This window comes from Bufo gargarizans, chromosome 7 (assembly GCF_014858855.1).
Source record: "Bufo gargarizans isolate SCDJY-AF-19 chromosome 7, ASM1485885v1, whole genome shotgun sequence".
NCBI lineage: Eukaryota > Metazoa > Chordata > Amphibia > Anura > Bufonidae > Bufo > Bufo gargarizans.
Genome location: NC_058086.1, coordinates 146,583,090 through 146,607,641, shown reverse-complemented (window position 1 = coordinate 146,607,641; position 24,552 = coordinate 146,583,090). Strand labels below are relative to the sequence as shown.

General features: G+C 46.1%; 2 protein-coding genes across 2 annotated transcripts in view; one reads left to right on the top strand and one right to left on the bottom strand.

Annotated features, from left to right (window-relative positions):
* Positions 1-24,552, top strand: part of AGL (amylo-alpha-1, 6-glucosidase, 4-alpha-glucanotransferase) — a 145,908-nt gene that overhangs the window by 21,884 nt on the left and 99,472 nt on the right. The gene's annotated exons all lie outside the window — the stretch shown is intronic.
* LOC122944261 (CD276 antigen-like) lies at positions 677-23,171 on the bottom strand. The gene is made up of 3 exons (XM_044302501.1): positions 23,022-23,171; positions 17,975-18,346; positions 677-1,909 (listed from the first exon to the last, which is right to left on the bottom strand). Exons 1-3 carry the CDS (start codon positions 23,089-23,091, stop codon positions 1,788-1,790), a joined length of 564 nt encoding a protein of 187 aa, XP_044158436.1. The 5' UTR covers positions 23,092-23,171; the 3' UTR covers positions 677-1,787.

Here is a 24,552-nt window from a genome sequence, read left to right as displayed (position 1 = left end):
CTGTCATGAACACCATTGAAAGTCAATGGGGGACAGATCCGTTTTCTATTGTGTCAGAGAAAACAAATCCGTCCCCATTGACTTACATTGTGTGTCAGGACGGATCCGTCTTGCTCCGCACCACATCACAGACAGAAAAACGCTGCTTGTGTCCGTGATGGGGATGCAACCAAACGGAACGGGTACTTTCATACTTGCGTTGTTGGATTTCGGCAGGCAGTTCCGTCGTTGGATCCGGCATCTGTATGCAATCGGATACCATTTGTAGACTGGTCCGTATGTGAATCCGTCTCACAAATGCATTGCAATACCGGATTCGGCTCTCCGGTTGTCATCCGGAAAAATGAATCCGGTATTTATCTTTTTCACATTTTTAAAGGTCTGCACATGTGCAGACTGCAAAACTGGATCAGTTTTTCCGGAATACTTGGGGCCGTATCCGGCATTAATGCGTTTCAATGTAAAATAATGCCGGATCCGGCATTCTGGCAAGTGTTCCAAAATTTTGGACGGAGAAAATACTGCAGCATGCCGTACAGTGACTGAACTGAAGACATCCTGAACGGATTGCTACCCATTCAGAATGCATGGGGATAAAACTGATCAGTTCTTTTCCAGTATTGAGCCCCTAGGACGGAACTCAATATCAGAAAAGTTTAAAGAAAGTGTGAAAGTACCCTTAGTTCCATTTTTTTACCCCATTGACAATGAATGGGGACAAAACTGAAGGGTTTTCTTCCGATATTGAGATCCTATGACGGATCTCAATAGCGGAATTGAGAACGCTAATGTGAAAGTAGTCAAAGTCAGGCACAAAAAAGTGCACCTACATAAATAGAAAAAAATATAAATAAAGTTGTAAACGTTAGAATACTTCTGAATTAGTCTAAAAAATAATCTAAATAGAACAGAGCAAATCAGTCTACAAAACAGGCACCATTTCAGTAGTAAATGCGACAAAAAAAACAACTGTCTAAAACAGCCTTTTTTTTAGACTAAAAACAGATGCAAACACTTTAGAAAATGTGCCCCACAGTGTGCTGTCCGCATCTTTTGCGGCGCCATTGCATTCTCTGAGTTTTATGGATCTGCAACGGTCGTGTGCATGAGCTGTAATTGTGTCTCTGTATTCACATCCGCTCTGATTTCTATGAGAAGAATACGGCGCATGTGATCAGCATTCAGCTTCATGTGCAAAAACAGGCGGTAGCTGTTATTAACCCATTAGACACAAGGTATGCAGCATTAAAGGGAACCTGTCACGTAGAACATGGTGTCTGAGCAGCAGGTTATAGAGCAGGAGGAGCTGAGCAGACTGATATCTAGTTTTATGGGAAAAGATTCAGTAAAACTTGTATTTTATCCATGTCTTTCTATGTTCATTCTGGCCTTAGAAGTCCAGGAGGCGGTCCTATCAGTGATTGACAGCTCTCTCTGTATACACAGTTATAGAGGGAAGGTTGTCAATCACTTATAGGACCGCCTCCTGGACATCAAAGCCCAAAATGAGCAGGAATTTAAATGTATAAATTACACGTTTTACTGAATTATGTCCCACTAAATATTTGCTCAGCTCCTCCTGTTCTATAACACACTGCCTGTAGCTCACATTTCATTTTCATGGTGACCGGTTCCCTTTAACCCCTCCACTGCCCTAGAACACCGGGATGCCGAATTTAATCCCTTCAAAGCCGCTCGTTTCTACGGCCGCGGCGGCATCACACTTTCTTTTGATTATAGAGCATATACTGTAGCAAGCTGGCAGATCTGCAGGTGGTTAATGCTCTTTAGGGTTCATGGATCCCATCAGGGGGTGCTTTCTGCCGTCTGCAACGATCCAGGAAGAAAATGCAGAGAGCGATGGAAAGGAAGTAAAGGCTCCAGACCACAATAAGTTGCTTCAGGTCATCTGTAAAAAAAAATAAAGATGATGTAAGTATGCATCAGGTATTCGGTGCGCCCTCCGCCTCCAGATTGGACAGTGGATCTCACTATTTGTAATGGCAAGACTGAGACCGGACAGCTTTCTGCAGCAGAATAGAACATGCTTCAGATTTTCACATCTATTTAGATATTTTCTGCAATGGAGGTCATTTAGTAAAGGTGGCCCCTGGCTGGAGTAGTTTTCACACCTGTTTCCGGGTGTAAATGTTAGTAAAAATAATGGGGCTTATGCTCCAGCCTGTCCCCGCCACTCCCAAGAGGCGAGCATGGCGTAAAAATGCCCATGCAACAACATAGTCCCACAGGTGTTTAACCACTCCAGGACCGCCGTACGCAGGATTGCGTCCTGCCGGCGGCCCTGCTCTTCTGGGTGGACGCATATACGCGTCATCCCGCGAGAGCCGAGATTTCCTGTGAACGCGCGCACACAGGCGCGCGCGCTCACAGGAACGGAAGGTAAGCGAGTGGATCTCGCTCGCTGGCAGGCTGGAGATCCGAATTTTTTAACCCCTAACAGGTATATTAGACGCTGTTTTGATAACAGCGTCTAATATACCTCCTACCTGGTCCTCTGGTGGTCCCTTTTGTTAGGATCGACCACCAGAGGACACAGGTAGGTCAGTAAAGTCGCACCAAACACTACACTACACCCCCCCCGTCACTTATTAACCCTTTATGAACCCCTGATCACCCATGATCACCCCATATAAACTCCCTGATCACCCCCCTGTCATGCTCCGTTCAGACGTCCGTATGATTTTTACGGATACATGGATCGGATCCGCAAAACACATGCGGACGTCTGAATGGAGCCTTACAGGGGGTGATCAATGACAGAGGGGTGATCACCCATATACACTCCCTGATCACCCCCTGTCATTGATCACCCCCCTGTCATTGATCACCCCCCTGTAGGGCTCCATTCAGACGTCCGCATGTGTTTTGGTATCCATGGATCCGTAAAAATCATGCAGACGTCTGAATGGAGCCTTACAGGGGGTGATCAATGACAGAGGGGTGATCACCCATATACACTCCCTGATCACCCCCTGTCATTGATCACCCCCCTGTCATTGATCACCCCCCTGTAGGGCTCCATTCAGACGTCCGCATGTGTTTTGGTATCCATGGATCCGTAAAAATCATGCAGACGTCTGAATGGAGCCTTACAGGGGGTGATCAATGACAGAGGGGTGATCACCCATATACACTCCCTGATCACCCCCTGTCATTGATCACCCCCCTGTAAGGCTCCATTCAGATGTCCGCATGTGTTTATGTATCCATGGATCCGTAAAAATCATGCGGACGTCTGAATGGAGCCTTACAGGGGGTGATCAATGACAGAGGGGTGATCACCCATAGGGGGTAATCAGGGAGTGTATATGGGTGATCACCCCTCTGTCATTGATCACCCCCCTGTAAGGCTCCATTCAGATGTCCGCATGTGTTTTGGTATCCATGGATCCGTAAAAATCATGCGGACGTCTGAATGGAGCCTTACAGGGGGGTGATCAATGACAGAGGGGTGATCACCCATATACACTCCCTGATCACCCCCTGTCATTGATCACCCCCCTGTAAGGCTCCATTCAGACGTCCGCATGTGTTTTGCGGATCCGATCCATGGATCCGTAAAAATCATACGGACGTCTGAATGGAGCCTTACCAGGGGGGTGATCAATGACAGGGGGGTGATCAGGGAGTCTATATGGGTGATCACCCCCCTGTCATTGATCACCCCCCTGTAAGGCTCCATTCAGACATTTTTTTGGCCCAAGTTAGCGGAAATTTTTTGTTTGTTTTTGTTTTTTCTTACAAAGTCTCATATTCCACTAACTTGTGTCAAAAAATAAAATCTCACATGAACTCACCATACCCCTCACGGAATCCAAATGCGTAAACATTTTTAGACATTTATATTCCAGACTTCTTCTCACGCTTTAGGGCCCCTAAAAAGCCAGGGCAGTATAAATACCCCACATGTGACCCCATTTTGGAAAGAAGACACCCCAAGGTATTCCGTGAGGGGCATATTGAGTCCATGAAAGATAGATATTTTTGTCCTAAGTTAGCGGAAAGGGAGACTTTGTGAGAAAAAAACAAAAAAAAAAAAATCAATTTCCGCTAACTTATGCAAAAAAAAAATAAAAAATTCTATGAACTCGCCAGGCCCCTCATTGAATACCTTGGGGTGTCTTCTTTCCAAAGTGGGGTCACATGTGGGGTATTTATACTGCCCTGGCTTTTTAGGGGCCCGAAAGTGTGAGAAGAAGTCTGGGATCCAAATGTCTTAAAATGCCCTCCTAAAAGGAATTTGGGCACCTTTGCGCATCTAGGCTGCAAAAAAGTGTCACACATCTGGTATCGCCGTACTCAGGAGAAGTTGGGGAATGTGTTTTGGGGTGTCATTTTACATATACCCATGCTGGGTGAGAAAAATATCTTGGTCAAATGCCAACTTTGTATAAAAAAATTGGAAAAGTTGTCTTTTGCCAAGATATTTCTCTCACCCAGCATGGGTATATGTAAAATGACACCCCAAAACACATTCCCCAACTTCTCCTGAGTACGGCGATACCAGATGTGTGACACTTTTTTGATGCCAAGGTGGGCAAAGGGGCACATATTCCAAAGTGCACCTTTCGGATTTCACCGGTCATTTTTTACACATTTTGATTGCAAAGTTCTTCTCACACATTTGGGCCCCTAAATTGCCAGGGCAGTATAACTACCCCACAAGTGACCCCATTTTGGAAAGAAGACACCCCAAGGTATTCCGTGAGGGGCATGGCGAGTTCCTAGAATTTTTTGTCGCAAGTTAGTGGAATATGAGACTTTGTAAGAAAAAAAATAAAAATAAAAAATCATCATCATTTTCCGCTAACTTGTGACAAAAAATAAAAAGTTCTATGAACTCACTATGCCCATCAGCGAATACCTTAGGGTGTCTACTTTCCGAAATGGGGTCATTTGTGGGGTTTTTCTACTGTGTGGGCATTGTAGAACCTCAGGAAACATGACAGGTGCTCAGGAAGTCAGAGCTGCTTCAAAAAGCGGAAATTCACATTTTTGTACCATAGTTTGTAAACGCTATAACTTTTACCCAAACCATTTTTTTTTTTTGCCCAAACATTTTTTTTTTTATCAAAGACATGTAGAACTATAAATTTAGCGAAAAATTTATATATGGATGTCGTTTTTTTGCAAAATTTTACAGCTGAAAGTGAAAAATGTCATTTTTTTGCAAAAAAATCATTACATTTCGATTAATAACAAAAAAAGTAAAAATGTCAGCAGCAATAAAATACCACCCAATGAAAGCTCTATTAGTGAGAAGAAAAGGAGGTAAAATTCATTTGGGTGGTAAGTTGCATGACCGAGCGATAAACGGTGAAAGTAGTGTAGTGCCGAAGTGTAAAAAGTGCTCTGGTCATGAAGGGGGTTTCAGCTAGCGGGGCTGAAGTGGTTAAAAAGTCGCAAAAAGGGGTCTTGCGACTTTTGTCTGTCAAAAACCGGAATAGCAATCTTAGTAAATGACCCCCAATGTGTTGAGTTCCAATAACCAATTATTTACTTTTATGCAGATTTTTCATATAAAATTTACAACAAATCTACTCATTGTGAACATGCCTCATGCACACGTTTTGTCGTCATTTTTGCAGATGGCACACTGATCCATTCTTATCTATGGGGACAGGCACACATTCATATTTTTTTGCGGATCCGTATGGCCATTCTGGAAATTATACAGCGTGTCTTATTCTGATCTGCATTCAATATTTCTGTTGATGGTAGTGAGAAAAATGCACACAGAAGGTATCTGTACTGTATGTTATTTGTGGACTGAAATACGGACACCGTCATGTGCATGGAACACATGTCCTGCCAGACCCCATGCCCCTGGCAGCACCTGATATGATGGACATGTGCTTATCATTGAATGGCAAACGTCATCCTTTCAAAACTGACATTTAAAAGGCAGTTCACATAGATTCTGTTCCAAGTTTCCAGTGGCATCCATCTCCCATTGTTTTCAATGGAAGACCGTGCAGTGGTTTAAAGCCACAACCACGCCAAGAAGGGACATGTTCCCTCTTGGCGTGGTGTCTTGGACAGATGCTGCTGGAAGCCGTGGCGTCCTCTCACAGTATAGGCTACTTTCACACTTGCGTTTTTAACTCTGGTATTGAGATACAGCAGAGGATCTCATCACCAGAATTAAACGGATCTGTTTTGATTTTGCACATCAGAATGCATCCGTTCCGTTAGGATGCGGTTGTGTGAAAAAAACAGATCCATTACAAAATACAATAAAAAGTCAATGGGTGACGGATCCGTTTTTTTTTTACATTGTTTTCAGTGTCGGATCTGTTTTTTTCAGTTTTTATCACCAGACACAAGACCAAAGCTTTCAGCGGTTTTGAGTCTGGTCACAAAACAGAATGTAAAATATGAGAAAAAGAACTGGATCGCACATCCTCAATACTATGCTTTTATCTAACTGCTTCTCAGCATCATTAACATCGCTCATCAGCGCAATTTGTCGTATACCTACCCCTATGCTGCATGCTGTACATGAGGCATTAGTCTACAATTTGATCAAAAAGCATAGGCCCACTCACCACAACAAGGTTGCCTCTTTGAATGGGACCCTACTCTAAATTTGGTGCAGCGCTGCACGGCGACCATCCAATCCCGCAGCACCGCCCCAGCAGGCAGCAAGACCCCAGTAGCCAAACAGCGCCCCCCGCAATCTTGTTGTGGTGAGTGGGCCTATGCTTTTTGATCAAATTGTATACTAATGCCATATGTACAGCATGCAGCATAGGGGTAGGTATACGACAAATTGCGCTAAAAAGCGATGTTAATTAGGCTGAATGCACACGGCTGTGAGCGGTCCGTGGAACCGCAGCCTGGATTCCTGCTGAGAGCAGGAACGCACAGCGTCATTGGTTGCTATGACGCCATGCGCTCCCTGCTGCCGCCACAGTACAGTAATACACTGGTATAGATCATACCAGTGTATTTCTGTACTGTGGCGGCAGCAGGGAGCGCACGGCGTCATAGCAACCAATGACGCCGTGTGCATTCGGCCTTATGCTGAGAAGCAGTAGATAAAAGCATAGCATTGAGGATGTGCGATCCAGTTCTTTCTCTCATATTTTACGTAACAAAACGGAATGCTTCCGGAACGTAAGACATGCTGATACATCCTGAACTGATCCATTCTGAACGCATGAGGACTATACAGAAACAGTTTTTCCGGTATCGAGATCCTGCCGGACAACAACGCAAGTGTGAAAGTACCGTTACTGTCACGACCGCTATCCCAGCGGCAGTCGTGTCGCACCAGACGGAGGGGAAGAGGGACCCTTATCTACGGATGGGAAATAGGACGGTCACCCCTGACTAACCCTAAGCTGGCACCTGTCTGCCCTGATACCCTAGACGGGGTGTGAACCCATGCGGCGAGCAGGATGCCTAAACCCTCAGTCACCCTAACAAGACTAGACTGGGGAAAGGCAGATGGGAGCACTAGTCACCATCACTCATGTCTAGGAGAACAAAAGGGGAAGACAGCAACAAACAATCTATAACATAGATAGACTTATCCAGTCACGAGCAGAGAAGGTGATCCCAATAACGACAGTCCACACCAGACAAGAGCTCCACAGCAATACCGTCAAACAATCTCCTTCAAAGGTAAGAATAGCACTGGAAGTAAGGACTATATCTGGCAATGACTGCAAGTGAAACTGAAACTAATATAGTAGCTGGGAGTGGCAGACAGGACTCACCTGAGAAGGATGCCTACAAACTCCCAGTCAGGACAAAAAGGTTCACAAGGCAAAACCCGGATTACATACCCTGAACAATGGAGCAAACTCACAAGCTATCGCGAGTAGCAAGTCGCTGCGACTTTCTCCTCCCAGACCTGTCTGGATCAGTCACAGTCGTGACAGTACCCCCCTTTCTACGAGGGGCCACCGGACCCTCAAGACCAGGCCTCTCCGGATGGGACCTATGAAAAGCCCGAATGAGTCTGTCCGCCTTTATCTCTGTTGGCACCCACATTCTCTCTTCGGGACCATAACCTATCCAGTGCACCAGGTACTGAAGAGAGCGGCGAACATATCGTGAATCAACAATCTTTTCTACCTGAAACTCAAGACTGCCATCAACAACCACTGGTGGAGGCGGTAGTGGCAATGGTTCAGGAGGTTCTACATATCTCTTAAGCAGAGATCTGTGGAAGACATTATGGATCCTTAGAGTCTGAGGTAGCTCCAGACGAAAAGCCACCGGGTTAATGATCTTAATTACCCTATAAGGACCAATAAATCTCGGACCTAATTTCCACGAGGGAACCTTCAACTTAATATTTCTGGTAGACAACCACACCAAGTCATTCACCCCAAGGTCCGGACCTTCAGAGCGCTTCTTATCAGCCACACGTTTGTATCTACCACCAATTCTCTTCAAACTTTCTTGCACACTCTGCCACACTGATGAAAGTGAAGACGCAAATCGTTCCTCCTCGGGAATCCCAGACGGCCTCCCCTCACTAAACGTACAAAACTGAGGATGGAAACCATACGCACCAAAAAATGGTGACTTATCGGTGGATTCTTGACAACGATTATTAATGGCAAACTCGGCTAACGGTAAATAAGATGACCATTCCTCCCGATTTTCGGAAACAAAGCATCTCAAATATGTCTCTAGGTTTTGATTGGTACGTTCAGTCTGACCGTTGGACTGTGGATGGAAAGATGAAGAAAACGACAGATGAACCCCTAAACGAGAACAAAAAGCTTTCCAAAATTTAGAAACAAATTGGGTACCACGATCCGAAACAATATCGGAAGGGACCCCGTGAAGCTTCACGATGTGGTCAATAAAAACCTGAGCCAGTGTGTTAGCAGTAGGCAATGCGGTAAGAGCAATAAAGTGCACCATTTTACTGAATCTGTCAACAACTACAAGAATAACAGTCTTCCCAGCTGATACTGGTAGATCCGTAATGAAATCCATTGATAGGTGCATCCAAGGCCTGTTGGGGATGGCCTGAGGTAAAAGACGCCCTGCTGGACGAGTATGATCTACCTTAGGCTACTTTCACACTAGCGTTCGGGTGTCCGCTCGTGAGCTCCGTTTGAAGGGGCTCACGAGCGGACCCGAACGCAGCCGTCCAGCCCTGATGCAGTCTGAATGGAGCGGATCCGCTCAGACTGCATCAGTCTGGCGGCGTTCAGCCTCTGCTCCGCTCGCCTCCGCACGGACAGGCGGAGAGCTGAACGCTGCTTGCAGCGTTCGGGTGTCCGCCTGGCCGTGCGGAGGCGTGCGGATCCGTCCAGACTTACAATGTAAGTCAATGGGGACGGATCCGTTTGAAGATGCCACAATGTGGCTCAATCTTCAAGCGGATCCGTCCCCCATTGACTTTACATTGAAAGTCTGGACGGATCCGTCCGAGGCTATTTTCACACTTAGCTTTTTTTTTGCCATTTTAATGCAGACGGATCCGTTCTGAACGGAGCCTCCGTCTGCATTATTATGAGCGGATCCGTTCAGAACGGATCCGCCCGAACGCTAGTGTGAAAGTAGCCTTAGAACAAGCACAGGTAGCACATGCAGACACAAAATTAAACACCTCCTGGCGCCACTTAGGCCACCAGAACCGACTAGACACTAATTCAGAGGTTGCCTTACTACCTGGGTGTCCTGCCAGTGTGGAGTTATGGTGTTTTTAGTATCTCCAGGCGTAAATTTTCTGGCACAAACAGTTTACCCGAGGGGCAGGAGCGTCCCCCTGAGCTTCCAACACCCTCCCTTCTAAACCTGAGTGTAATGCAGAGACCACCACCCCCTTTTGCAAAATAGGCTCTGGTACCTCAACATCACCCCCTCCAGGAAAACTTCGAGGCAATGCATCCGCCTTAGTATTTTTTGCCCCCGGGCGTTAGGTTATTACAAAATTAAACCTAGTAAAAAATAACGACCACCAAGCCTGTCTAGGGGTGAGACGTTTAGCAGACTCTAGATATAATAAGTTTTTGTGATCAGTAATCACTGACGGGATGAACCGCCCCCTCCAAAAAATGACGCCACTCCTCAAAGGCCAACTTAATAGCCAAAACTTCCCTGTTGCCAATATCATAATTCCTTTCTGCAGTAGACAATTTCTTCGAAAAGTAAGCACACGGACGCCATTCACCAGGGGACAGGCCCTGCGAAAATACCGCTCCCACCCCCACCTCTGATGCGTCAACCTCTACAATAAAAGGAAGCGAGACATCTGGCTGTACGAGAATAGGGGCAGAGGTGAATCTCTCCTTCAGAGATGTAAAGGCAGTTTTGGCTGCATGTGACCATTTGGAAAAATTGGATCCCTTTCGGGTCATGTCCGTCAGTGGTTTGACCACCAAGGAATAGTTCTTTATAAACTTTCTATACAAATTGGCAAACCCCAGGAAGCGTTGCAATGCCTTCAGGTTCTCAGGCAGATCCCAGTCCATAATCGCCCGGACTTTCTCTGGATCCATGCGAAAACCTGAATCTGACAACACATACCCCAGAAATGGCAGTTCTTTTACGGCGAACACACATTTTTGTAATTTAGCAAACAATTTGTTGGCCCTTAATATCTGCAGCACTTGTCTCACATGGATCTTATGTGTCTCCAGATCCGGAGAATAGACTAGGATGTCATCAAGATATATCACAACAAATCTCCCGATAAGGTGACTAAAAATATCGTTGACAAAATGTTGGAACACCGCAGGCGCATTAGTAAGACCAAATGGCATGACCAGATTTTCATAATGCCCTTCCGGAGTATTAAAAGCAGTCTTCCACTCATCCCCCTCTTTGATGCGAACCAGGTTATAGGCTCCTCTGAGATCCATTTTGGAGAACCATTTAGCACCAGCAACCTGATTAAAGAGGTCGGGAATGAGAGGAAGAGGATAGGGATCTCGGATAGTTATCCGGTTTATTTCCCGGAAATCCAGGCAAGGACGCAGCCCCCCCCCCATCTTTCTTTTTAACAAAAAAGAACCCTGCAGCCACGGATGAAGAAGAGGGTCTGATGTGTCCCTTAGCCAAACTCTCCGAAAAGATTGTATAACCGGGTTTTAGGTAGTTTTGCCCCAGGTAAAAGATTAATCGGGCAATCATATGGACGATGAGGTGGTAACCCCTGACAACCCTTCTCAGAAAACACATCCATAAAATCTGATAGAAAGGCAGGTAGAGATGTTACAGAGAGTATAGAGCACCTACTACTCAAGCAGTTGTCCTTACAATGTTCACTCCACTATCTCCCCGGCCTGCCAATCCACCACTGGATTGTGAGTCACCAGCCAGGGAAGCCCCAATACCATAGGAGCCGGAAGACCGTCCAGGACATAACAAGAGATATGCTTTTTATGGAGGTCCCCTACCTGCAGATGGATATTATGGATGATCTGAGTTAACTCTCTCTGAGTAAGAGGGGAGGAGTCGATGGCAAAAACAGGAATAGTTCTGCGTACCGGTTCCGGAGTAAAACCCAGAGCCTGAGCAAACCGTGAATCCACCAAGTTGACCCCTGCCCCACTGTCCAAAAAGACGGAACAGATCTCAGTCTTATTGCCCGCCTCAACGGTAGCGGACAACAAAAACTGAGACATGCGTATGGAGGAAACGAATACGCCCAGACTGTTATCCTCCGCACAATCTGGGGACTCTAGTTTTCCGGCGGCTCCTTTGTTTGTGGTCTCTTGGGTTCTGAGGGACATACCTTTACAAAATGACCCCTCCCCCCACAACGAAAACAAACCTCTGACCTACGGCGGATTCACCCGTCTAGTGGCGCCCCCTATTTGCATTGGTTCGACTGGATCATAACAAACCGATCCCTGCCCTATAGAGGCCTCTGTAGAATTGAATAGTCTCTCCCTGAGTCGTCTGTCGATTCTTATGGACAGAGACATAGCAGCCTCAAGAGACCCAGGGACCTCGTATACCGCCAGCGCGTCTTAATTTTTCAGACAACCCCTGGCAGAACTGACTCCTAAGGGCCGAGTCGTTCCATAATGTATCAGTAGTCCACCTACGGAATTCGGAACAATATAGTTCAGCAGACCGGTTCTCTTGCCGAAGTCTACGTAGCTTAGACTCTGTCCGGGTCATCATATACAAGACCCAGGGCTTCAAAAAACTCCTCCACTGATCGTAAGGCCGGAGAGTCTGATGGTAGGGAGAAAGCCCAAGCCTGCGGATCTCCTTGCAGGAGCGAAATTACAATGCCCACCCGTTGTTCCTCACCACCGGAGGATCTAGGGCGTAACCTGAAGAACAATTTACAAGCTTCTTTGAAGGTTACAAATAGGTTCTCAGGAGGGAGAGACCAATCAGGTAAAGCCACTTTTGGCTCGGGAGTACCCTGGTTTCCCGTAGCAACGGTGGAACCCAAGGATTGCTGCTGCTGCTGCAGCACTGTTGCTTTTAATCGTGCCACTTCAAGGGATAACCCCTGTAATTGTTTCGCCAAAACCGTAACCGGATCCATAGTTGAACAGAAAAATACAAAGCAAAAAAAAAGTAATTTTTTTTTTTTTTTTAAAAGGCCAGATATACTGTCACGACCGCTATCCCAGCAGCAGTCGTGTCGCACCAGACGGAGGGGAAGGGGGACCCTTCTCTACGGATGGGAAATAGGACGGTCACCCCTGACTAAACCTAAGTTGGCACCTGTCTGTCCTGATACCCTAGACGGGGTGTGAACCTGTGCGGCGAGCAGGTTGCCTAAACCCTCAGTCACCCTAACAAGACTAGACTGGGGAAAGGCAGATGGGAGCACTAGTCACCATCACTCATGTCTAGGAGAACAAAAGGGGAAGACAGCAACAAACAATCTATAACATAGATAGACTTATCCAGTCACGAGCAGAGAAGGTGATCCCAATAACGACAGTCCACGCCAGACAAGAGCTCCACAGCAATACCGTCAAACAATCTCCTTCAAAGGTCAGAATAGCACTGGAAGTAAGGACTATATCTGGCAATGACTGCAAGTGAAACTGAAACTAATATAGTAGCTGGAAGTGGCAGACAGGACTCACCTGAGAAGGATGCCTACAAACTCCCAGTTAGGACAAAAAGGTTCACAAGACAAAACCCAGGTGACATACCCTGAACCACGGAGCAAACTCACAAGCTATCGTGAGTAGCAAGTCGCTGCGACCTTCTCCTCCCAGACCTGTCTGGATCAGTCACAGTCATGACAGTTACCTTCATTCTTTGGGGCTAAACTGTGAGCAGGTCCATGGCATTCAAGTTGAAAAAACAAAATCAGTTAACCCCTTATTGACCACCCATATGCCTTTTTACGGTGGTCACAAAGGGGCCTTAGGCTTAACCATGGCTTTTCATGTCGGCCCGGTCTAAGAGCTGCACAGGTTCCCCATGCAGCAGAGAGTGGGGGCTCAGCTGTAACATGAGAGGCGCGCTCCTGCTCTAACAGCCCAGACCGGCAGGAGTGCCGATCCGGGCTGTTTATCCCTTTACATGCCGCTGGTAATGGCGCCTGCTGCATGTAAGCGATGACTTTGGTAGCCCATTCCCTCTGTGTGTAAAGGCTGGCTGGGACTTAGTGTTTTCCAGCAGGCTGGTCAATATCAGTATAGGGCCTCATGCACACAGCCATTGTGCGGCCGTTCCGCGCATTGGGGACCACAATCTGGTTTGTAGTTCTTGCACCGCATCTCCTGGATTGCGGACCCATTCAAGTGTATAGGGTTCGCATCCGTGATGCGGGATGCACACGGCCAGTGCCCGTGTATTGCGGACCCGCTGTATGCGGGCCGCAATACGGCCACGGCCAGGCAGCAGCTGTGTGCATGAGCCCTAACACTGACATTCAAATGCAATGCACTATAGGGATAGTGCATTGTATTTTAAAAGCAATCAAAATATTGTCTGTTATATTCTTGTGAGACAACTAAGTGGTTAAAAAAAAGGAAAAAAATTAAAAATTCCATAAAAATAAGTTTTTTTCTATTGAAAATAAGCTTTTCAGTGAAAAAATTGCAAAAATAAAATCTACCCCATATGTTTGGTATTGCCGTGTCCATAATGACCCGCACTACATAAATATCTGTAAATTATCCCCTACGGTGAACACCATAAGGCCTCATGCACACGACCGTTGTTTCATTCCGTGTCCGTTGTACCGTTTTTCGTAATTTTCTGTGGGTCCGTTGAAAACTCGGCTAATGCACCGTTTGTCATCCACGTCCGTGATCCGTGGTTCCAGTCCATCAAAAAAATATAACCTGTCCTATTTTTTTCACGGAAAACGATTTTGTGGACCCATTCAAGTCAATGGGTCCGTGAAAAAATGCAGAGGCACACAAGATTGTCCCCCTCGTCCGTTTTTTTCCCTATCATTTGCATGGCAAACTTGACTTAGATTTTTTTTTTACTTTCCTTCATGTCTGGAGATCCTCCAAAAATAAAGGAAGACACACGGAAACAAAAAAGGAAACGGATCACGGAACAACGGAACACCACTTTGCGGAACGGAACACAACAACGGTCGTGTGCATGAGGCCTAAAAAAAATTAACAGAATTGCTAATTTATTCTTAGTAGCTATCGAAAAACTTAATAACAAGCGATCAAAAAGCGTAATTTACTCCAGATGATACCAGTGAAAACTGCAAGTTGTTCCGCAAAAACCCTCACACAACTCCAAAGAAGGAAAAAGAAAAAAGTTATGGGTGTTGGGAAGTGGCAATGCAAAAAGATTTTCTTCCTTTGAAAAAAAAAAAAAAAAGGTTTTATTGTACAAGAGTAGTAAAACATAAAGAAAAACTATATGTATTTGGTATTGCTGTAATCGTACTGACCCAGAGAATAAACCTATTATGTTATTTACACCGAAAAATGAACGCTGTAAAATTTATAACGTAAAAAAACAATATTGCTGTTTTTCCCATCTCCCTCCCAAAAGAATTAATAAAAGTTAATCAGAAAGCTATGTGTACCCCAAAATGACACCAAATAAAAACTACAACTTGTCCTGTAAAAAAAACTCAAAAAAAACAACAGCTACATAGATGGAAAAATAAAAAAGTCATAGCTCTTGTAAGGCTACTTTCACACTCGCTTTTGGTGCGGATCCGTCATGGATCTGCACTGATAATACAACCGCATACATCTGTTGAAAACGGATCCGTTTGTATTATCTGTAACATAGCCAAGACGGATCCGTCTTGAACACCATTAAAAGTCAATAGGGGACGGATCCAGTTTCTATTGTGCCAGATTGTGTCGGTGAAAACGGATCCGTCCCCATTGACTTGTGTGTCAGGACGGATCCGTTTGGCTCGGTTTCGTCAGACGGACACCAAAACGCAGCAAGCAGTGTTTTGGTGACCGCCTCCAGAGCGGAATGGAGACTGAACTGATGCATTCTGAGCGGATCCTTATCCATTCAAAATACATTAAGGGCAAAACTGATCCGTTTTGGACCGCTTGTGAGAGCCCTGAACGGATCTCGCAAACGGAAAACAAAAGGCCAGTGTGAAAGTAGCCTAAGGCGACGATGAAAAAAGGAAGAAAAACGCTTGGTCAGTAAGGCCCAAAACAGGCTGGTCACTAAGCGGTTAAGGCTGCTTTCACATCTGCGAAAATGGTGAGAATTGTTTGGACACAAACTGCAACACGCGGCGATGGATGCTGGGGAGTACACTTACCTCCAGATTCTGCAGCAAAGCCAATCATTGAGATCATTAAGATAATGTTTGAGTAGAGATAGGGCTCTTTCACACTTGCGTTGTCCTTTTCCGGCATAGAGTTCCGTCGTCGGGGCTCTATGCCGGAAGAATCCTGATCAGTTTTATCCTAATGCATTCTGAATGGAGTGAAATCTGTTCAGGGTGCATCAGGATGTCTTCAGTTCCGGAACGGAACGTTTTTTGGCCGGAGAAAATACCGCAGCATGCTGCGCTTTTTGCTCCGGCCAAAAATCCTGAAGACTTGCCGCAAGGCCGGATCCGGAATTAATGCCCATTGAAAGGCATTGATCCGGATCCGGCCTTAAGCTAAACGTCGTTTCGGCGCATTGCCGGATGCGACGTTTAGCTTTTTCTGAATGGTTACCATGGCTGCCGGGACGCTAAAGTCCTGGCAGCCATGGTAAAGTGTAGTGGGAAGCGGGGGAGCAGCATACTTACCATCCGTGCGGCTCCCGGGGAGCTTCAGAGTGACGTCAGGGCGCCCCACGCGCATGGATGACGTGATCGCATGGCACATCATCCATGCGCATGGGGCGCTCTGACGTCATTCTGGAGCGCCCCGGGAGCCGCACGGACGGTAAGTATGCCGCTCCCCACTACTACTATGGCAACCAGGACTTTAATAGCGTCCTGGCTGCCATAGTAACACTGAACGCATTTTGAAGACGGATCCGTCTTCAAATGCTTTCAGTTCACTTGCGTTTTTCCGGATCCGGCGTGTAATTCCGGCAAATGGAGTACACGCTGGATCCGGACAACGCAAGTGTGAAAGAGGCCATAGACCTCTATGATGGTATGCAGATATTCTCTGTGTCTGAAATCTGGGCTGTGTAGAATCGGATCTTCAGAAGAGTGGACTGTTCTACGCAGATTTAAATGCTGCTCATGATTTTCACTTTCATTTTTACAGTCACGTGTTTCACTTCTCACAGAGAAGTGAAACTAAAAGGGTTATCAGGCCATTTAAGGCCTCCTGCACACGACCGTATGGCTTTTTCAGTGTTTTGCAGTCCATTTTTTACGGATCCGTTGTTCCGTTTTTTGTTACCATTGTGTTTCCGTTTCGTTTTTCCGTACGGTACGGCATATACAGTAATTACATAGAAGAAATTGGGCTGGGCATAACATTTTCCATAGATGGTTCTGCAAAAACGGAACGGATACGAAAGACATATGGAGTACATTCTGTATGTGTTCAGTTTTTTTTGCGGACCCATTGACTTAAATGGAACCATGGAACGTGATGTGCTGGCAATAATAGGACATGTTCTATCTTTCAACGGAACGGAAATACGGAAACGGAATGCATACGGAGTACGTTCCGTCTTTTTTTGCGGAACCATTGAAATGAATGGTTCCGTATACGGACCGTATATGGAACGCAAAAAACGGCCTGTAAACGGAAAAAAAAAGTTTGTGTGCAGGAGGCCTAAATATGTCTTTTTTTTTTTTTTAATGACCAGGCCTTAGAAGACCTCAAAGGGTTTTTCCTAGATTACTATGGTTTGTACCAAATGTGCTCCGCTTGCTTGATGTGCATCTTCCCATGTTTTTTCTTCTATTTTGACTCTCCTGACTGGTTTTTACCCAGTAAATAAATCCCTCTTGTAACCATGCCCAGCTACAATGCATTTGGAAAGTCTTCAGACCGTTTCACTATCTTCACATTCTGTTATGTTGCGGCTAGTGTTGAGCGAATCGAGCCTCGGATCATCAATCCGACGTCGATCAAACACTTTGATTTTAATGCTGTCTCCTTACAGCATTAAAATGTATTGGCTCTATGGAGACAAACTTCGTTTCACCCAAAGTTGCGTGAGACTTCGGTGAATAAATTCGGTATTCATTTCTGCATCTTTCCGTGTTTTTGCGCATTTAGATGCCGTGATCTCACTTGGTCATGGCATCTAAAGCATTTAATTACCGCGATCGGCATTATTGCCTGGGACGGTAATTAGCCGCAGGTCTCTGCTGTTTGAAACAGCAGAAATCTGCCGGCCATGACGCCCGCTGCACATGCAAGCGGGCACAATGTTTACACAATGTTTACACGGTGCTGGTAGCGAAGGGGTTAAGGTCCAAGGGGCATACCATACACATCCTGTGGAGAGGGGTGGTGCTGTTTTTGGAAGAAAGCAATCATGTTTTTCAAACCCTGGACAACCCTTTTAAATAGTATATCTCACAATCTTGACTGTCCTCTCAGTAGAAGCGCAGCGTTTGCATGGGCGGCGTGCTCACCTCTCCACTCCACAGACAGTCTGACCGTGCAGCATTTGTAGGCAGTTAATAGACTTGGTGGAGGCTGTATTATCCAGCAGCTGTACTCCCCAGCATCCATCGCTCTAATCCTGTGCACGTTCAGAGTGGTATCGTTGCGCTGGAACCAGTCCTTGTCCATTGCAGTCCTGTTTGAATAAGCTGCACTCTGATTGTGAAATGTTTTCTGTGTGCCCTGGGCATGTACCACAGCATCCTCCGCTCCTGCTGTTCTCTTCACCCAAACCACTGTGAGATTATCCATCAACTTTTCAGGTGAGAAGTGGCAAGACAGGACGGCAGTGCCCCCTTCACCGGCGGTAACTTGTTGCTTTGAAGACCAGATTGGGACACCTGGTAGTAAAAAACTGAATGAATTTTCAGGTGGAATAATATGAGGCACACAATATACTCAGAAAATGACTTGTTTGGTTGGTTAAGGGCTCATGCACACAAACGTATTTTCTTTCCGTGTCCGTTCTGTTTTTTTTTTTTTTTGCGGACCGTATGCGGAACCATTCATTTCAATGAAAACGGAAGTTACTCCGTGTGCATTCCGTTTCCGTATGTCCGTATTTCTGTTCCGCAAAAAAATAGAAAATGTCCTATTATTGTCCACATTACGGACAAGGATAGTACTGTTCTATTAGGGGACAGCTGTTTCGTTCCGCTTAATACGGAATGCACACGGATTGCAAAATACATACGTTGGTGTGCATGAACCCTAATGCAGAGACAGTTTCACTTACCTCCAGATTCTGCAGCAAAGGTTAAAAAAAAATGGAAAAATATAAAAACAAATTCTATACAAAATACACTTTTTTCTATTGAAAATAAGCTTTTCCGTGAAAAAAATTGCAAAAACATAATTTACCCCATATGTTTGGTATTGCCGCGTCCGTAATGACCTGCACTACATAAATATAATGTAAATTATGCTCTACGGTGAACACTGTAAAAAAAATAAAAATTAACAGAATTGCTAATTTATTCTTAGTAGCTATCGAAAAAACGTAATAACAAGTGATCAAAAAGTGTAATTTACTCCAGATGATACCAATGAAAACTGCAAGTTGTCCCGCAAAAAACCCTCACACAACTCCATAGAAAGAAAAATAAAAAAGTTATGGTTTTGGGAAGTGGCAATGCAAAAAGATTTTCTTCCTTATTGTATAAAAGTAGTAAAACATAAAGAAAAACTATATGTATTTGGTATCGCTGTAATCGTACTAGAGCTGCAACGATTAATCAACGTTATCGATAATATTCGATAACATGTTCGTTGCTATGCTGGCGTTCAGGTGCTATGCCTGCGGGTCCTTGAACTTTAAATCACTGCATCTTTATTACCTTACAATGAAGCTCCAGTAACAGGCAGAGCAGGCGGCGGTGTAACGTCACTTTCTCATGTGACGTGCATGCTCCGCCTGCTTCAGTCATAAAGTGGGCGGAGCAATCGCGTCACATGAGTAAGTGACGTTACGCCGCCTGCTCTGCCTGTTACTGGAGCTTCATTGTAAGGTAATAAAGATGCAGTGATTTAAAGTAAAAGTTACTGCCGGTTAAGGAATACTGCTGTGAGCGGCGGGGCTGGGGCTGTTATGGGGAGGGGGATCTGTGGATGGCACTGTTATGGGGAGGGGGATCTGTGGATGGCACTGTTATGGGGAGGGGGATCTGTGGATGGCACTGTTATGGGGAGGGGGATCTGTGCACTGTTATGGGGAGGGGGATCTGTGGATGGCACTGTTATTGAGGGGAATCTGTGGATGGCACTTGTAACGGATCTCCTGGCACCCCGACCGGGTACCTCCGTCGAATGATGCTCCTAGTGCTTCCCGAGGACTCCAAGCACTCCACTTGACACCGTAAGCGCTGGAGACCCCACGAACCGCCGAAGCTTGGTTGAGGTCTCACCGTCTCCTACCCACCCTGGACCTACGACAAGGCTCCAGTGGGTGAACCTCTCCTAAATCCAGAGAGCAGGAACAGCTCTTACAAGAGCTAGGAGTTGTAGCCAGGGGAGTATACAGCGTATAGCAATCCCCATACACATGAGACGAGGCTCTATGTTGAATGTAAAACAGGAACTTTTTATTGAACACACAAGCATTGACTTATACACATTTTCCAACAAGGTTACCACCCCCGTGGACCTGGTTGGGAACTGAGGACATGACCTAGCAGCCAATCCTTTACAGCTTTACAGTTTAAACACTCCCATACAAAATCCTCCCCTCTGCCTGTGATACAATTACCTTACACAATGGGTTGATGTAATTATCACAGGCAGGAGAATACATAGTTTTAAACAATGTCTTCTGTCCTGGAGACAACCGAGGAGTAATTCAATTATCTCTCAGGACAAAGGGAAATCGCCAATACACATGTGGGGACAATAGGACAGACATCACTATTCAAATATACAATGTCCCAACCATTACAGTAAATATAGACATTTAACATATCCCCAGATGGCTTGGATCTGAGCGCTCAATGTATCCAAACAGAGCTCAGATGCCACAAACACAGTCAAATCGCCATGGGGTTTTAGTTTAGCATGGGCTGATGAGAGGGCCCATAATCCTGGGGCAAGAGGCTGGCAACCAGGCTTCTCCAGCACCCAGTGGCGAGGTTGGTTTTGCCACAGCACTGTTATAGAGGGGATCTGTGTATGGCACTGTTATGGGGAGGGGGATCTGTGTATGGCACTGTTATGGGGAGGGGGATCTGTGGATGGCACTGTTATGGGAAGGGGGATCTGTGGATGACACTGCTATGGGGGAGATCTGTGGATGACACATATAGCATAAGATGCTATATAGTGTTATCCATAGATCCCCCCCCCATAGTATGGTCATCCACAGGTCCCCCTCCCCATAACAGTGCCATCCACAGATCCCCCTCCCCATAACAGTGCCATCCACAGATTCCCCCTCCCCATAACAGTGCCATCCACAGATTCCCCCTCCCCATAACAGTGCCATCCACAGATCCCCCTCCCCATAACAGTGCCATCCACAGATCCCCCTCCCCATAACAGTGCCATCCACAGACCCCCCCCCCCATAACAGTGCCACCCACAGATCCCCCCATAACAGTGCCATCCACAGATCCCCCATAACAGTGCCATCCACAGATCCCCCTCCCCATAACAGTGCCATCCACAGATCCCCCTCCCCATAACAGTGCCATCCACAGATCCCCCTCCCCATAACAGTGCCATCCACAGATCCCCCCCCATAACAGTGCCATGCACAGACCCCCCCATAACAGTGCCATCCACAGGTCCCCCCCATAACAGTGCCATCCACAGATCCCCCATAACAGTGCCATCCACAGATCCCCCCCATAACAGTGCCCTCCACAGATCCCCCCCATAACAGTGCCCTCCACAGATCCCCCCATAACAGTGCCCTCCACAGACCCCCCCCATAACAGTGCCCTCCACAGATCCCCCCATAACAGTGCCCTCCACAGACCCCCCCCCATAACAGTGCCCTCCACAGATTCCCCCCCCATAACAGTGCCCTCCACAGATCCCCCCCCATAACAGTGCCCTCCACAGATCCCCCCCCATAACAATGCCCTCCACAGATCCCCCCCCATAACAGTGCCCTCCACAGATTCCCCCCCCCATAACAGTGCCCTCCACAGATCCCCCCCCCATAACAGTGCCCTCCACAGATCCCCCCCCATAACAGTGCCCTCCACAGATCCCCCCCCCCCATAACAGTGCCCTCCACAGATCCCCCCCCCCATAACAGTGCCCTCCACAGATCCCCCCCCATAACAGTGCCCTCCACAGATCCCCCACCATAACAGTGCCCTCCACAGATCCCCCACCATAACAGTGCCCTCCACAGATCCCCCCCATAACAGTGCCCTCCACAGATCCCCCCCCATAACAGTGCCCTCCACAGATCCCCCCATAACAGTGCCCTCCACAAATACCTACCATAACAGTGCCATTCACAATTTATTTTAATATGGCCTTTGAACAAAAATTTTCAAGTAAAATCATATAAACCCCTTTTTTTTTGTCATTTTGGTGTTTTTTCCTGATTAATCAATGAAATTATCGACAACTAATCGATTATTCAAATAATCGTTAGCTGCAGCCCTAAATCGTACTGACCCAGAGAATAAACCTATTATGTTGTTTACACCGAAAAATCTATTTAAAACAATGTAAAAACAATTGCTGTTTTTCCGATCTCCCTCCCAAAAGAGTTAATAAAAGTTAATCAGAAAGTTATGTGTACCCCAAAATGACACCAAATAAAAACTACAACTTGTCCTGTAAAAAAACAAAACACCCCAACAGCTACATAGATGGAAAAATAAAAAAGTCATAGCTCTTGTAAGGCTACTTTCACACTCGCTTTTGGCGCGGATCCGTCATGGATCTGCACAGACGGATCCGCACTGATAATACAACCGCATACATCCGTTCAGAACGGATCAGTTTGTATTATCTGTAACATAGCCAAGACGGATCCGTCTTGAACACCATTACAAGTCAATGGAGGACGGATCCGTTTTCTATTGTGCCAGATTGTGTCAGTGAAAATTGATCTGTCCCCATTGACTTACATTGTGTGTCTGGACGGATCCGTTTGCCTCCGCATCGTCAGGCGGACACCTAAACGCTGCAAGCAGTGTTTTGGTGACCGCCTCCAGAGCGAAATGGAGGCGGAACGGAGGCAAACTGATGCATTCTGCGCGGATCCTTATCCATTCAGAATACATTACGGCAAAACTGATCCATTTTGGACCGCTTGTGAGAGCCCTGAACGGATCTCGCAAACGGAAACCAAAAGTCCAGTGTGAAAGTAGCCTAAGGCGACGATGAAAAAAGGAAGAAAAACGCTTGGTTAGTAAGGCCCAGAACAGGCTGGTCACTAAGCGGTTAAGGCTGCTTTCACATCTGCGACACAGAGGTCCGGACGCATTCCGGCAAAAATGGTGAGAATTGTTCGGACACAAACTGCGACACGCGGCGATGGATGCTGGGGAGTACACTTACCTCCAGATTCTTCAGCAAAGCCAATCATTGAGATTATTAGGATAATGTTTGAGTAGAGAGAGACCTCCATGATGGTACGCAGATATTCTGTGTCTGAAATCTGGGCTGTGTAGATCTTCAGAAGGGTGGACTGTTCTACGCAGATTTAAATGCTGCTCATGATTTTCACTTTCTTTTTTACAGTCACGTGTGTAGTCACAGAGAAGTGAAACTAAAAGGGTTATCAGGCCATTTAAATATGTAATGTTTTTCAAACCTTTAATGACCAGACCTTAGAAGACCTCAAAGGGTTTTTCCTAGATTACTATAGTTTGTACCAAATGTGCTCCGCTTCCTTGATGTGCATCTTCCCATGTTTTTTCTTCTATTTTGACTCTCCTGACGGGTTTTTACCCAGTAAATAAATCCCTCTTGTAACCATGCCCAGCTACAAAGCATTTGGAAAGTCTTCAGACCGTGTCACTATCTTCACATTCTGTTATGTTGCGGCTAGTGTTGAGCGAATCGAGCCTCGGATCATCGATCCAAAGTCGATCAAACACTTTAGGCTACTTTCACACTCCCGTTTTGTGCGGATCCGTCATGGACTGCATCCTTTCAGAACGGATCCGTTTGTATTATCTGTAACATAGCCAAGACGGATCCGTCTTGAACACCATTGAAAGTCAATGGAGGGCGGATCCGTTTTCTGTTGTGCCAGATTATTTCATAGAAAACGGATCCGTCCCCGTTGACTTACATTGTGTGTCAGGACAGATCCGTTTGGCTTAGTTTCATCAGACGGTCACCAAAATGCTGCAAGCAGCATTATGGTGTCCGTCTCCAAAGCGGAATGGAGACTGATGCATTCTGAGCGGATCCTTTTCCTCTCAGAATGCATTAGAAATATGCAAACTGATCCGGTTTGGACCTCTTATAAGAGGCCTGAACGGATCTCACAAACGGAAAGTCAAAACGCGAGTGTGAAAGTAGCTTTACATGAAAGACTATGGACATCTATATCTGTTTGCCACTAGGGGGCACTAGTGCAAAGGCATAAAACGCTTAATGTTTCTAATGATTTTCTCTTAGAATAATGCTCATCAGTTACTGGATGTATGCCGGAATCTGCACAAGGATGTTTGTGAATGAGAACTAAGGCCACTTTCACATTGCCGGCAGGGATTCCAGCAGAGAGCAGCCTGTTGGAGCTCTCTGGTTCCAGCATTCCTGGACAGTAATGGAATTCCTGCCGGCCCCTTGACTACAGTGGGGGTCTAGCGGCGATCTGGCATCTAGCCAGCAAATATACCGGGATTCGGACAGATACTGCTACACGCAGCGTTGTTTTTCCGACCGGTTCTTGACATTGTCTGCCGGCTAGAGCACCGGCCGAAGGTATGAAAGAAGCCTAAGCATGCCTTCTAAAACTGAGTGGTCTCTAAAGTGTTGAAAAGTATAAATACTATACGCTATATGACCAGGAGGGAATAAATCAAACACACAGCCACACAATCGCAATAAACAATATAGGTAGTAGTGTGAGTTAAAT

Excerpts from the sequence above, each read along its gene's own strand:
- LOC122944261 (XM_044302501.1), bottom strand. The coding sequence starts at position 23,091 with ATGGAGGTCTCTCTCTACTCAAACATTATCCTAATAATCTCAATGATT. Across the intron at positions 18,347-23,021 it reads CTTTGCTGAAGAATCTGGAG|GTGTCCCAATCTGGTCTTCA; the intron begins GTAAGTGTACTC and ends TTTTACTACCAG. Across the intron at positions 1,910-17,974 it reads ACTGTCTGTGGAGTGGAGAG|ATGACCTGAAGCAACTTATT; the intron begins GTGAGCACGCCG and ends TTTTTTTTACAG.